Genomic DNA, 13,361 nt, shown 5'->3' with positions numbered 1-13,361 from the left:
AAACATGATGTAGATGTTTTTATAGAAAGTCAGCACAATTTACCTCCTGGAAAGCTACAGTTTTTTTCTTCTCTGACAAATAAGAATACAAATACCAAATTTTAACTCATTCATTTTAAAATGAATGCACTTAAAAAGATGCATAGAATTGACTTTAAACTCCACTTTCACATAACTGCATTTTTAGAAGACTTTGTAATTATATCCTGTATGGGTTTTTTACCTGTTCAAATTTCCAGCCATCGGACATTGTGGAAACCATTTGAGTAAGTTCCTCTTCCTGGCACTGCAGCACCCTGTACACATGTTTGACTGGCACCTTCAAGAAGAAATACAAGATGCTCAACACAGCATGGAATTCACTGTTTGTGACTTGTCTAAAGTTGCCCTTATTCTTTAGAAATGGTAAGCAACACCACCTTGAACACCTCGCCCTTCTTTTTTCTAAAAGAAATCTCATCTGTTCAGAATCACCTTGCAGAAGACTCAATGCATCGTTAATGTTTCAGGCACTAAAAGTGCTACTTAACAGTTATAACAAAATAATCTTAAGGCTTACCTATCATTCCATGTGATAGCACACCACATAATTCAAAATCAAGGTTGAGATTCTACAGAGGCATATCTAACTTTAAGGAAGGTCCAACCATATTAAAAAATGTCTTTATTTCCCTGTGAAAGGCAATGAGTAACTACGACCACTTCAGCTGAAACCCTTTAGAAAATGCTATCAGAGCAACTCTGCTATCCCGCAACCTGGCTGCAAGAGAAATTTGGCAACATGAGTTCGTAATAGCTCCATGAAGACTCAGTTACCAGGGCAGGCCAGCGTAGCAGAGTTAAAGAACAAACTTGAATACTTTCTTTCTTTAACAGTTTCTCTATCATATTCACTTTCATGAAGAAATATTCATGAGCTGCTATGAGAAGAGGCAGTGTCTTCTCAAGTACAGAGCACTACAAATAAAGAAACTAACTTTGCTACAAAGGCATATGACAGGAGCTCAATGGCATCTGTACATATGCTGTATAAACATACTGTAAAAACAACAATTATACTGCAGTTATGCAATCTCATCATATTCAGAGTATTTACATGTACACGAGAAAAGTATATTCTACAAAAGCTGTATGATATTGCGACAAATTCTACTATTCCTTTTCAGTTTTTGAACAAGAACTGGAACCATATGCCTGTGCCCTTTGTAAGCAGACTGGCAGGTACTGGCGGTTAAGAATATTAATCTTTGCGTACTAACAGTTCCAGCTCAGCCACTGATGGAGGCAGCCATTCAGCATCTTACTGGGGAAATGAGCAGTTAAGGAAAAAAAATGGAACCCACCCACTACTTGCCACAGAACAAATAATCAAAACCACACCAGAAAACAGCCTCACCTGTGAGATTTTGCTGTCTCTTTCTCTTATTTTGTCCTTTACCAGTTTTATTAGTGATGTGATATTGTAGAATTCAGCCTCTTCCAGTACACCTAGTATGAGAACATTTTTTGGAAAGAGAGCGTAACCAAAGATTTCATGCCAAAACCACGAACCAGTTCCTAAGATTATCTTCTCTACAGCTATAGAAAATGATTTATTTTGCCCTAGGAAAAGTTCATTTACCAACCTAACAATTCCGGCTTCCTTCAGGCACACGTAGTTCAACGTTTAGCTCCTAAAAAACTCCCAAAGAAAGCTGATTCCATTTCACATACAGAATGAGAGGCAGGAAACACACAAAAAAAGGAGCACAAATGCCATTCCAGAGGAGACTGATGGACCACCATAGTTCAGGCCCTGCTTCAGGGTGGAATATGAAAGGGAAATTCAAATAGTCCTACTGAAAAGCTCTGCAGCTGCTTGTGTGCAGAAAATTTTTCTTCCTGTCATTTGAGATCATTGACCCTGAAACAAAAGCTTCAAGATACTTACTACGGACTGCTCCTAGTTACACATTCAAGCCTCACCTGTTCTCCACACATACTATGTGTTTCACAGTGCACATAGAAATTATATAATCTCTTTGATTGATTTCTTCAGTACCTTATCAATACAGTTTTAGTACTATATGGTTTAAAACAGTCATCCTCCATTAGGGTAAAACTGGTATGAATTGGGGACAGGAAAGGAGAAGCTGGGGGCAGAATTTACTCTTTAAGAGCATATCCCACACATCTGAACATCCCAGAAATTCACTCTTACTTTGCCTTACATCTTCTAAAGCGTGTTTCACCGCCAGTATTCTTTTGCTTAAAGAGAACTAAACCCAAATATTTCACACAGTCATACAGGAAAGATGCAAGATCATGCAATAAAAGGCATCTCCCCTCGTGTTTGAATATTTATGTTCCATTTCTGACTGGGGATGGGGGTTGTGAAATCAGGAATCATACTCAAAACAGCATCAAACAGTATCAAACAACAGCATATACTATAACTGCACGATACCTGTCAGCTTTGCTTGAAACGGATCGAAATGCTACACTGGTTAAGATTTACCATCTACTTGTAAGTTACTATTGGTGACTCAAAAGCAGTGAAAACAATAAGCAAGTGACAAGAAAGCAAGAGATGTAGTAACATCTTACCTTCCTCAGCTAGGTCCTTGTTAATAACCAGTTTCCCATGTCTGAGATAGTTCAGCACTGGCCCAAAGTAGGTCGGGTCTCTGTCTATTAAATAGGCACCTGTTTCATCCTAGATTAGAAAAGAAAAGAAAACAAAAACAAAAACCAAACCAAACCACCACCAAAAAAACCCAAACAAACAAACAAGCCAAAAAACTCATAATGATTTGGACACCCAAGCAGGAATTGCAAGCTAATATTCAGCTTGGCATCTGAATAGCAAGCAGGTATTCAGACATAGACACATCCCTTAAAGCCAAATTTATTAAAGCCATTAAAAAGAATCCAATAATGTAGTTGTAATTGTATCAGACTGATCACTCAACTCAATCATGTACCATACAACTTCTCTTACCTGATCAATTCCCCCCAACCCCTTATCAAAAGTTTATCAACATTGTTTGCATGAAAAATCTAAGCAATGAGAACACCAAAAACTAAGGTTAAAAATAACACTTAAAACCAGGAAACTATCATTTTGTTTGGAAACCTGAAGAATCAGAACAAAGGCTACATTCCAGTGAGGTTCAAATACCAGCCTTTTTTTTTTTTAAATTAAAGGCAAACAAACCTACCTCCTCTTTAACCTCAACACTTTGTTCTAAAAACTTTTGGTTTTGTCTTAGCTCAGGTGTACAAATACTCACAGGGTATTGAGAACAGCTGTGTACCAGGCAAGGGTTGTATGGGCATCTTCTAACAAAAAAAATGTATACTGAAGATGCAGTTCCTACCTACCTCACGCTGACAAAGAACGGACAGATCAAACAAAGTGACGCTCTCCATAATCTCTGAGAAGTTGTGGAGATTGGGGGACGTCCCAGACGGCTGGAAGAAGGGTAATATCACCCCCATCTACAAGACGGTCTTAAAAGGACGATCCAGGAAATTATAGGCCCATCAGTCTTACTTCAGTCCCTTGGGAAAGTTATGGAATGAATCCTCCTGGGGCTATCACAACTCAAATGAAGCACGTGATTGGGAAAAGCCAGCACAAATTCACCAAGGGCAACGTGTACTTGACAAACCTGATCGCCTTCTATGACAAAGTAAACAACTCGGTTGTGGGGTGAGTTGTGGACATTGTCTACCTGGATTTCTCCAAGGCCTTTGACATGGTTCCCCGCAGCCTCCTCCCAGAGAAACTGATGTGTTACGGTATAGACAAGTGGTCTGTGTGGTGGTAGGAACTGGCTGACGGTGCACCCAGACGCTCCTTTTCAAACTGGCAATGCGTCACAAGCGGGTTGCCCCAGGGATCGATACTGGGTCCAATGCCATTTAATATCTTCATAAGTGATCTGGATGATGGAATAAAGTGTAGCCTGACAAAGTTTGCTGATGATATCAAACTGAGTGGGGGAGTGGACACTTCAGAAGGGAGAGCCACCCCGCAGGAAGGCCTGGATAGGCTGGAAGAGTGGGCTAATGAGAACCTTATCAAGTTCAACAAGGGCAAGTGTAAGGTTTTGCACCTGAGAAGACATAATCCAGGAGTGCAGCACAGGCTGGGATCTACCTGGCTGGGGAGCAGCTCTGTGGAAAGGGACCTGGGGGTCCTGCTGGACAACAAGGTCAACATGAATGAAGAGCAGGCTGCGGTGGCCAAAAAAGCCAACTGGGTGCTGGGGTGCATCCATGAGGGCATCACCAGCAGAGACAGAGAAGTCATTATCCCACTCTACTCAGCCCTTGTCAGGACATACCTGGACTACTGTGTTCAGTTTTTGTCCCTGCTATGCAAAAAAGATGTGGACAGGGTGGAGAAGGTCTAGGGAAGGACCATCAAGATGATTGGGAAACCTGCCATATGAGGAAAGGCTGAAGAACTGGGTTTGTTCAGCCTTGAGAAAAGAAGGCTTAGGGGAGACCTTATCACCATGTTCCAGTATTTAAAGGGCGGCCACGAGGAAGATGGAGATGCCCTTTTTCAATGAGTCACATGGGAAAGACAAGGGATAATGGGTACAAGATACTCCAGGGGAGATTCTGTTTGGACACAAGAGGAAAATTTTTCACAATGAGAACAATCTGACATTGGAATAATCTCCTCAGGGAAGTGGTGCATTCCCCAACACTGGGCACTTTTAAGATTCAGCTGGACAGGGTACTGGGCCGTCTTGTCTAAAGCATGCTTTTCCCAAGAAAGGTGGGACCGGACGATCCTTGAGGTCCCTTCCAACCTGGTATTCTATTATTCTTTTTATAATTACAAGCTGAATGCTTCACACACTTAGACACACTGTCATTTTAAAAGAAGTGAAGGGGTGTTAGATTTTCTACAAAATTAACTGTTCAAGAAAATGCTAATATATTAAAATGAGCTGTCAGTAAACCTACACTCAGAGCAGACAGTGCCTGATGAAGTCTAATCACAATTTCTTCTGACCTAAACTCATGGTCTCACAGAAGCAAGACTATGCATCAAAAACAGTAGACAGATGAAGTGTATAAAATTGTATATTTTTACTGTTTCACATTTAAATATATTTACATTGCCAAAACACTTCAAAAATGAACAATCTACAGATACAACCCAAAGAAATTAAATTAGCTGACAACTGTATTGAATTATAAACTGAAAAGTATTATTTAATACAGGAACAGGAACCAGTGAAGTTGGAAAGGAAGATCTAAAACTGATAAAAAGAAACACTGTTTTAATGTAAAAAGCAGTCTTTGGCCATCAGTTGAACTGAATTAAGAAATATATGGGCTTACAAAACTGGAAGTCCTCCCACTTAAGGGAAATAAGTCTCTAGAAACAAGTTTCTTCAGTAAGATTACTCTATTCTTTTACACTACAATGTTTTCTCACATCACCCTCTGAAGCAATACCAGCCACCAGCTCTACACCATTACAGAGATAGACAGGTGGGTCACAGAAGCAAAATTACTAAAAGCTCTACAAGAAATTTCAGGTAACAACAGTTACTTCACTTATTAAACAAAAGGCCTAAAAAAAATTAACTTTTTTTTAATAGACTCTGGTATCTGAAATTACTTTTACCTGAGTAGATTTCTATATATTAAACAAGATTCCAACAAAACCACAAGGGGAACAAGCTATGTCAGGCTTTCTCTTTCAACTTCCACCTAATGAGAGGTCACCAGCAACCTGCATTACCTGAATTTGTTAGCCTCGCATGTACATCAGAGCTTATTATTAGCACTTGTACCGAACATGCTTTACACATACTGACAGCATCCACTCTGGGCAACATAAGATAGAATTGCTTTTGTCTTATACCTGTTCTTAACAATTTTCCTCATCATCCACAAACTTCTTATTCATTCTATCGTTTCTTATCTCACTTTTTTCCTGTTATACTCATTCCTTTCCTAGCCACTATCAAGTTTTCTTCCTCACCAAATTACCATATAGAATCTACAAAAAAGCTTAATCTTCACACTGATAAATACAAATACCATACCAAACATATGTATAATATACCACACATGAATAAACTCCCATCTCACTAGTGTCATAGTTTACTCTATGAAGCCTTTCAGACAACGTGTCTTCAAAAAATAATTAATAAGACAAAAAAGGAACCTCAAAGTCTTATAATTCATGGTGTAATAGTAACTATTTTTCTTTTTTTACATTAGTAAATATCAATAGTTCAAGTTTAAGAACACTGGGTAAATTCTACCAGTGAGCAATCCAAATTCTGTCAATAGGATTCACTTTAGTATGTAAATTCCAAGCAAAATTATGAATAGACTTGCTTACCCAGATTACAGATATGATAAACATGTATTAATTAGCATTCTTCCAAAGAGCAAGACGTGTCTTGGACTTTGACCTTGCAACCCAAGTATCGTACAGACTAGTGCCAGGGAGTCAAGACCCAAAATGTAGACCATTCAGTGAAGAATACTGTAACAATATGTAAAGAACACACACCAATAGAGGCACAAAATCGACTTCCTAGGCACCTTCCTACAGAAAATGCCTTCTCACTCCTCCTTTAGAATGAGCTGCCTGATTATCCTTCAATGTACACTAAGCACTTCATGTTGAAATCACTAAAAGCCGATTACACTAGATCTTTAAGGATATTTATGTAAACATACATCCAATAAAAGCTGACACAGCAATGTAGTCATCTGCTCCACCTCAAACTCTCAAAATACAGGTCATAAGTCTTTCCACGCTTTCAGAGTATTGTCAGGATTGGCTTCATCCACATGTACATGAAAACACACTGTATTCTCATGTGTAATTAGCCTTTTGGACACTCCTTCTAAAAGAAACATTTTTGTTTTATTGAAAGCACAATAAATTGCACTTCAAATGTGATCTAGACAGCTTAAAGGGGTAGCTACAGTTTGCACAGACATAACTGAACGAGCTTTAAGCTTGCTAGCTTCTGTATCAATAGACTGTGTTGTCCCAGCCACGGTACTTCCTCTGCTAACTACTTAATTAGGTTTCTACAAGCTTTGAGCAAGTTTGAGTCTTCACTGACATAACTAGTGTGGATATTTTGAAGCCGTTGCCCAAGTTTCAGGTGAACACCACAAATGCCAGACAAATTTATATTCTAATAAGGTCTCAGTTTTCTCTCTTGTAAACATATATTTTATACAAACAAGTGTTAATATTAAGCAGAACAGCAGCTGAAACTCAAGTTTCCTCTCGATTCAGTATAGTCACACCACCCCACATTTTTACCCCATACGTGTTCCATACAGATTTTGCCACTTTTTGTAAGGATACTCAAAGCAAATGCTCCCGTTGTCTTTGCGCACCCAACACAAAAGTGCTAATTAACCACAGGGGTGTTTGTACCTTTACCCAGTTCTATTTTTGCATTACATTCTTCTCTCTACCAAGAGTTCCTCCTTCCTTGTCCATAAGTCCTAGACCTTTTACATACCCGCTCCTTTTTATGAGGACACCATTTAAAAGACAACATTGCTGATGTACAGTGGAAGCTGCATTTCTTTATTACCACTCTCCCACACCAATGTTTAGTCCAAGTTACAAATATCACAGAATTTTAGAGGAAGTCTAATAACTTGCTCTTAAATTTTCAACCACCTGGTTCAGCGTGACAATGAAAAGTCAGTGTAGCTCACAATCATATTCCTTCTTCCTTAAGAATTAACCCTAAAGCATACCTGCAATCCAGTATTCATGGAGACCGGAGACTCAAAATGCACATGTACTTTCAAAGAATTTGAAAAATATTGACCAAAACATTTAAATGTACTCCAGTCTCAAACTTTTCCCCTTCAGTCTTTATAGAGACTGGAAGGAATCATAAGGAATACTTATAGCCTGATCTTTATTTAAAACATACATAGGACTCAATTTATTTACAGTGAAGTTTAGCATCTGGAAAGTAGTGGTGAAACCTAACCATTTTGTGCAAGCCATTCCAATAACTGATTACTGTCACTGTGAAAAATACATACTTTCTAGCCTGGATGTCTCTAGTTTAACGCTTCACTGGCTGGATCTCACCATACCTTTCCTAAACTGAACAGGCTTCGCTATCAGAGTTCTCGTTCTCCATGTATTTCCTTCTGGACTGAGAAGTCACTCCTTAAACTCCTTGCCAAAAAAACAGTTTTGCTCTTTATAACCTTCTGCCAAATCATATTTCACCTTGTGACTACCCTCCAAGTTCTCCAATTTCTGAAGTGACCTTGAATTGCAGATACCAGAATCAGGTACAGGACTCCAGTAGGACTCAAAAGTAGGACCAAATACATATATCTCCCTAATTCCACTTCACATTGTCCCCAAGAATTGCATTAATACACTAGTTGAAATACCAAATTTATTTCCAGTTAATTATCTTCATTGGGGTCAAAACCAGTCCGAAGCCTTCTCCTCAAATACTTTTCCAGACTGGACATGGTCAGAATCCACACTGTCAAGCCCTTGGCTCAAAGCTGACAAAAACTTGACATCATTTGCATATACCGAGCAACCAGAAGTTCCACTTCTGTACAGAAATACAGTAATATTTGGCACTAAATCTGGATTTAGAAATAATTGTCTCTCCTACATCCTATGCTTTTTAAATCTTGAGCTAGATGTCCAGAACACATTTTTCTCAAACTATGTGACCTAAAAACTTTGAGCATCAGCAGAATGCCAGTACTAATCAAAACTACATTAACAACACAGCCCACCTAACTAGTCAGAAATCTCATGGACAAATAAAGTCTATCTCAGTTATACCTTAGAATAATGACTAGAATTAAGACACATTTTAGTGTTGACAGTTAAGGCTGTCCTGCCAGGAAGATTTTGATTTTTCTAAAACATTCAGTGCTTGCTTGCTTCATTTCTTCCTTAACAGATTCCACCTCACTACAACTATGCTTAACTTTAGAAAGACATTAAAAATCAAGCATGAATACTGTTTTCAAAACCTTAAGGAAGGCTGACAATATTCTCAGGGGTAAGTTTAAAGAATGATAAAACACTTAATAAAAGAAAAACTGGTATATAGATAAAATAGGAAGGTGCTGAAATCAGGAAATATCTGGCAGCAAAACTTACAATACAAGTATTAAATAAGTTAAACAAGGATGAAAAAGTGAGCAAGACTCTGCTTGTCTATTTTCACATATTCATCTCTAAAGCAAGATTTAAATACTCCGGAAAACAAATCCCACTGTGAACAGTAGGTATGACCATTACCACTCATTCATTTGCTGAAATGATTCTCAAATAGTCTTAAAGACAAAGAGACTTAAATACAAAGATGCATCTCGCATTGTGAAACACACTAAATTCAGAGAATCAATGTCACTATCTCATTCCATTCAGCACCAGTTTTGCCACAGGGTGTGCCAAGGTTAATCTTTCTTCTGTTGCAACTGGAAACATATCCGATACCAATAGACAGGTTGCGTCGCCTTGTTCAACATAAGCACCTGAAGACAATTTGAAGACAAACACGCTACCTTTCTCGAAGCATTCCGATTCTTTTTAATAACAAGCATTAAGGAAATCTTATGATTTATGTAGTTAAACAACAAAAAGCCATGCTGGTGTAGAAATTACAGTAGAGGAAAATTGGTATGTATGCAACTGATATTTGTAAAGTTCAACATATGAGCTATTTCAGTTTCTTATTTGCATTTCTAATAAATTCATCCAGTTAACCTCTTTCAGAACTTCTTAATGTATCAAAATGGTTAACTATGATATGTCTCACTTGGTGAGCTTAGGCAGAAACAACTCTATTATTCATTTTTGGTTTTGCTTATAGGTCGGTTCTCGTCTGAGATAAGCATTTTTTATGGCTTCATTTTCTAAAGATTCTGATTTGGCAATCTTGCAAACCAAGAAAGAATGTGAACTAAACTTGCTTCTTCCAAGACATATACTTACTGGTGTATGAGCTTATTTAATTATTGGGTCTTCTGCCTGGTCATGCTTCTAGATGCGCAATCTGCCTCGCTCCCTTTTGTCAGTTAGGACAACATTAGAGCTTTCCACAAGCTGGTTTAACTCACTGAAGTTATAAAAAAATACACCTCCTCCTTCATTTTTGCTGAGTTACGTATTTATCGGATGGAACATGATCAGAGCAGTATGAAATGTGGCTACGAACTATAAAACGTGTTTTGTACTGGCAGCACAATTCAGTATTAATCTGTTGAAAATACACCTAAAACTTCCCCAAGTGAGTTACTGAAGTGCATCCCAGACAAATTCCCCGTACAGGAAATACGACACGCCTTGTTAAGATGAGACTTTCATAGTTCTTTCAAAGAGAGGGCTGTGGCTATCAGTTTTCATAATCTCATCTGCTGGCTCATCCTTCAGGATTCTCCCGCCCCACCTCCCCCACATCCTCACCCGAAGGTAGGGACGAGTATTTCTGGGCTGGGTGTAACAGGCAGCAGCCCACATATGAGCTCAAATACACATTCTCTCTCACTTGAATGTTTAAAACTGGGTGTTTAAAACCCATGTGATTTTTAGGAAGAAAACACAACAGAATCAAACCCAGAGAATTACAGGTCAAAGACAGCTCTAATGAGGGCAGTATCTTTATCTCTTAGCCACACCTTATAGGAACCACTGTTTTATGAGCACAAAAATGCGCTGCAGAGTAGTCATTCTAAATAATCTTTAGAATATGATTAAGAAAAATATGTCAATTTAGTATCAGGTTACAGCTCACAATGGGACCCCAAAAAGTAAAACCATGCAAGAAAAACCGAAACTATTGCTATTAGATTTTGATGTACATATATGTGAGAAAGGAGAAGAAGCAGAGTGCAGGATGATAACACAAGTATCACTAATTATTCCCTTGAAATATCTGTGCTCGTCAGTTAAAGGCATCTGATATTTCAAAATTAAACCACACAAACATCTATTGATGTGCTATTGTCTCAAGATGTATATTCACAAACCGGTGAGATGCCAGGGAAGGATTATTTTTTCCTCTTAAAAGGACATCTATGATAACTGTTATCATTAAGAAAGAGGAACTGCTTGGATTATATTTAGCTATTTACAGGAGATGAAGAATCTAAAGATTCTGAATCAAATCCCTGGAAGAAAGGCTCTACGTGTTTAAGTAATCTTAGGTACTGTAATTAATACACTCTGCTATGTAATCTAAGAGGTAGGCCACTTCTGCAAAATCCAAGATGACAGGTGACTGCAGAAACCAGGCTCTGAATGGTTGAAGTGAAAATCAATGACTACGGATGGTCAAGACAGGACAAGAAACTCTGACAAACGTTGTACTGAAAAGCAGACCGCAGTGCATATTTAACCAGGAAAGGCTTTACTTTTTGTACGTCAAATTGAAGATATCCAGGTTCATAAGCTTAGAGAAAGCATCTCTGAATAAGAGGATTTTCTCTAAATCCAGATGTTCCACAACAATTTGTAGTTCTCTCTATACTTACTGCTTGCCTCACATTACTGATCTGCACAATAATCTATTAAAGATAACTACAGCACCTACAATTGTACAAAAAAGGCTACTCACAATGACAGGACAATGCAATTTGTTTGCATCTTGCTAAAGGGGTTTCCATCAGACTTCTACATCGGCAAAAAAGGATACCACTTAGTAATATCCAAGCAGCTCAAATAATGTATAGGCATGTTCCTTGTAAGCAAAGGATATCTTTATATAGTTGTGACTGCAGCTAGCTTTAAATTGTCATGTACGCTATTAACAACTATAACTACGTTTAAGTCTAGAAATGCGAAAAAAATACATCAGGTCTCTCCATATGCTAACAAACAGCTAAATAACATTAGCATAAATGTATGATTTGCTGCTACAACCCAAAAATGCAAGCACAGTAAAAGAAAATGTTTAGATTAGTAGTCTCATGAAATTTTTGCAAGATAGCAACACCTCCCTGATTGTGCTTGTGAAAGATGATTGATTTCATTAATTGGTGAAGAAAGGCAGCCAGATACCTAATTAGAACTAAGGCATTTCCTCTAAAAATGCGCCTTCTCTCACTCCCTCTCTGATGACATTGAAAGATAGCAAGCAAGCAACTTTTTTCAGTGGAACAACTGAAACAGGTGCCTTAATTATTAAGTGTGCCTAATCTTTTATTTAAGAAACCTTAGAAGAAAGCTTTCCCACTCCCTCCCAAGTAAAGGCAGTTTCTACCCCATCAGCAAGCCAACTACTTTTTTAAATTTATTTTTATAGGTCAGTTTAAGCTAAACTTCTCCAAAAAAATAACCCCAAGCCAAACCAAAGACAACAAAACCCAAACCTCACACGACTGCACTTTAAAGTAATTTTTCCCTAACTCTCGAACACTATCAGGTTCTGTTCTCTACCTTCTTAAGCACTTAAACATCTTTTCTGGAATTATGCATGAGAAAATAAAGACGTTTACTACTAGTCTCACTGAAAAAAAAAAGAATTAAAAATTGATATTTAAAAATCAACTATTTATTTTCAAACTGTTGGTTACATATTCAAGGGTTACAAGGTGATTCTTTCTTTTCCCTAAGTGTACTGTACTGGAAGTCTATTTTTGTCCATCATGCTCCAAAATCTCTTTCAGAGCCAGCACTACATACAAATACTTTATATCCATTACTACATACTACTCCATAAATAAAATCTTAATCGGTAACTTTTCTTCCCCTACTCAAAATGAGTCAGAAGGAACACCCGAATATTCAGCATCACCCACCATTTGCCATCGATGCAGAATAAGTGACATTTTACTCAAAGAGCTGCCGAAGCACAGACGGCTCTGGCTCAGTGAGGAAGGTTATTATCAAAAGTAGCTTCATCTGGTTCTTGAAATTGAACAAGAGGGTGATGACAGTGCAGAAATAACACGGCACCGGTGCAGGCAGAGAGCCCATTAAAACGCTAAAACTAAACCGCCTCGGACAGCATAAAAATTTGGGCGAACGCAGGGAGGCCCCTGCGTTCTCTCTGCTGTGTTTACAGGCTGTTGGGTGATTCACCAACCCGACAGCCGGGCACGGCGTCAGCCCCCCCCCTCCAGCAGCCCCCCTGGAAGCACAGGGACCCCGCAGGCCCCCCTCGGAGAGGCCCGCCCCCGCCGCCGTCACGGCAGTCCCCCTCTCCGGCGGGGCCCATCGGCACTCCCCCCGCAGCACACCCACCCGCGGGGCGGCGGCCCGCGCTCACCTTGTCCGAGTCCAGGTCGGGGTCGGCCTGGCAGAGGCGGAAGAGGAAGGACTTGGGGTCCCTGCAGAGCGTCTGCCGAGTGGTCAGGAAGCAGGTGCC

The 13,361-nt window shown here is 39.0% G+C and overlaps 1 protein-coding gene across 1 annotated transcript in view; it reads right to left on the bottom strand.

Annotated features, from left to right (window-relative positions):
• KCTD5 (potassium channel tetramerization domain containing 5) overlaps nucleotides 1–13,361 on the bottom strand; it is a gene marked incomplete at its 5' end in the record, with an annotated part of 30,327 nt that extends 16,966 nt beyond the window's left edge. Inside the window, 4 exons of the mRNA XM_009895298.1 lie at nucleotides 224–319; nucleotides 1,397–1,488; nucleotides 2,587–2,695; nucleotides 13,263–13,361. Coding sequence (XP_009893600.1) covers nucleotides 224–319; nucleotides 1,397–1,488; nucleotides 2,587–2,695; nucleotides 13,263–13,361 — 396 coding nt within the window. The remainder of the gene's footprint in view (nucleotides 1–223; nucleotides 320–1,396; nucleotides 1,489–2,586; nucleotides 2,696–13,262) is intronic.

The sequence above is a fragment of the Charadrius vociferus genome, unplaced genomic scaffold (assembly GCF_000708025.1).
Source record: "Charadrius vociferus isolate BGI_N301 unplaced genomic scaffold, ASM70802v2 scaffold600, whole genome shotgun sequence".
In the NCBI taxonomy this organism is placed as follows: Eukaryota; Metazoa; Chordata; class Aves; order Charadriiformes; family Charadriidae; genus Charadrius; species Charadrius vociferus.
The sequence above is the reverse complement of the archived record's forward strand: the minus strand, read 5'-3'. Positions and strand labels throughout refer to the sequence as shown.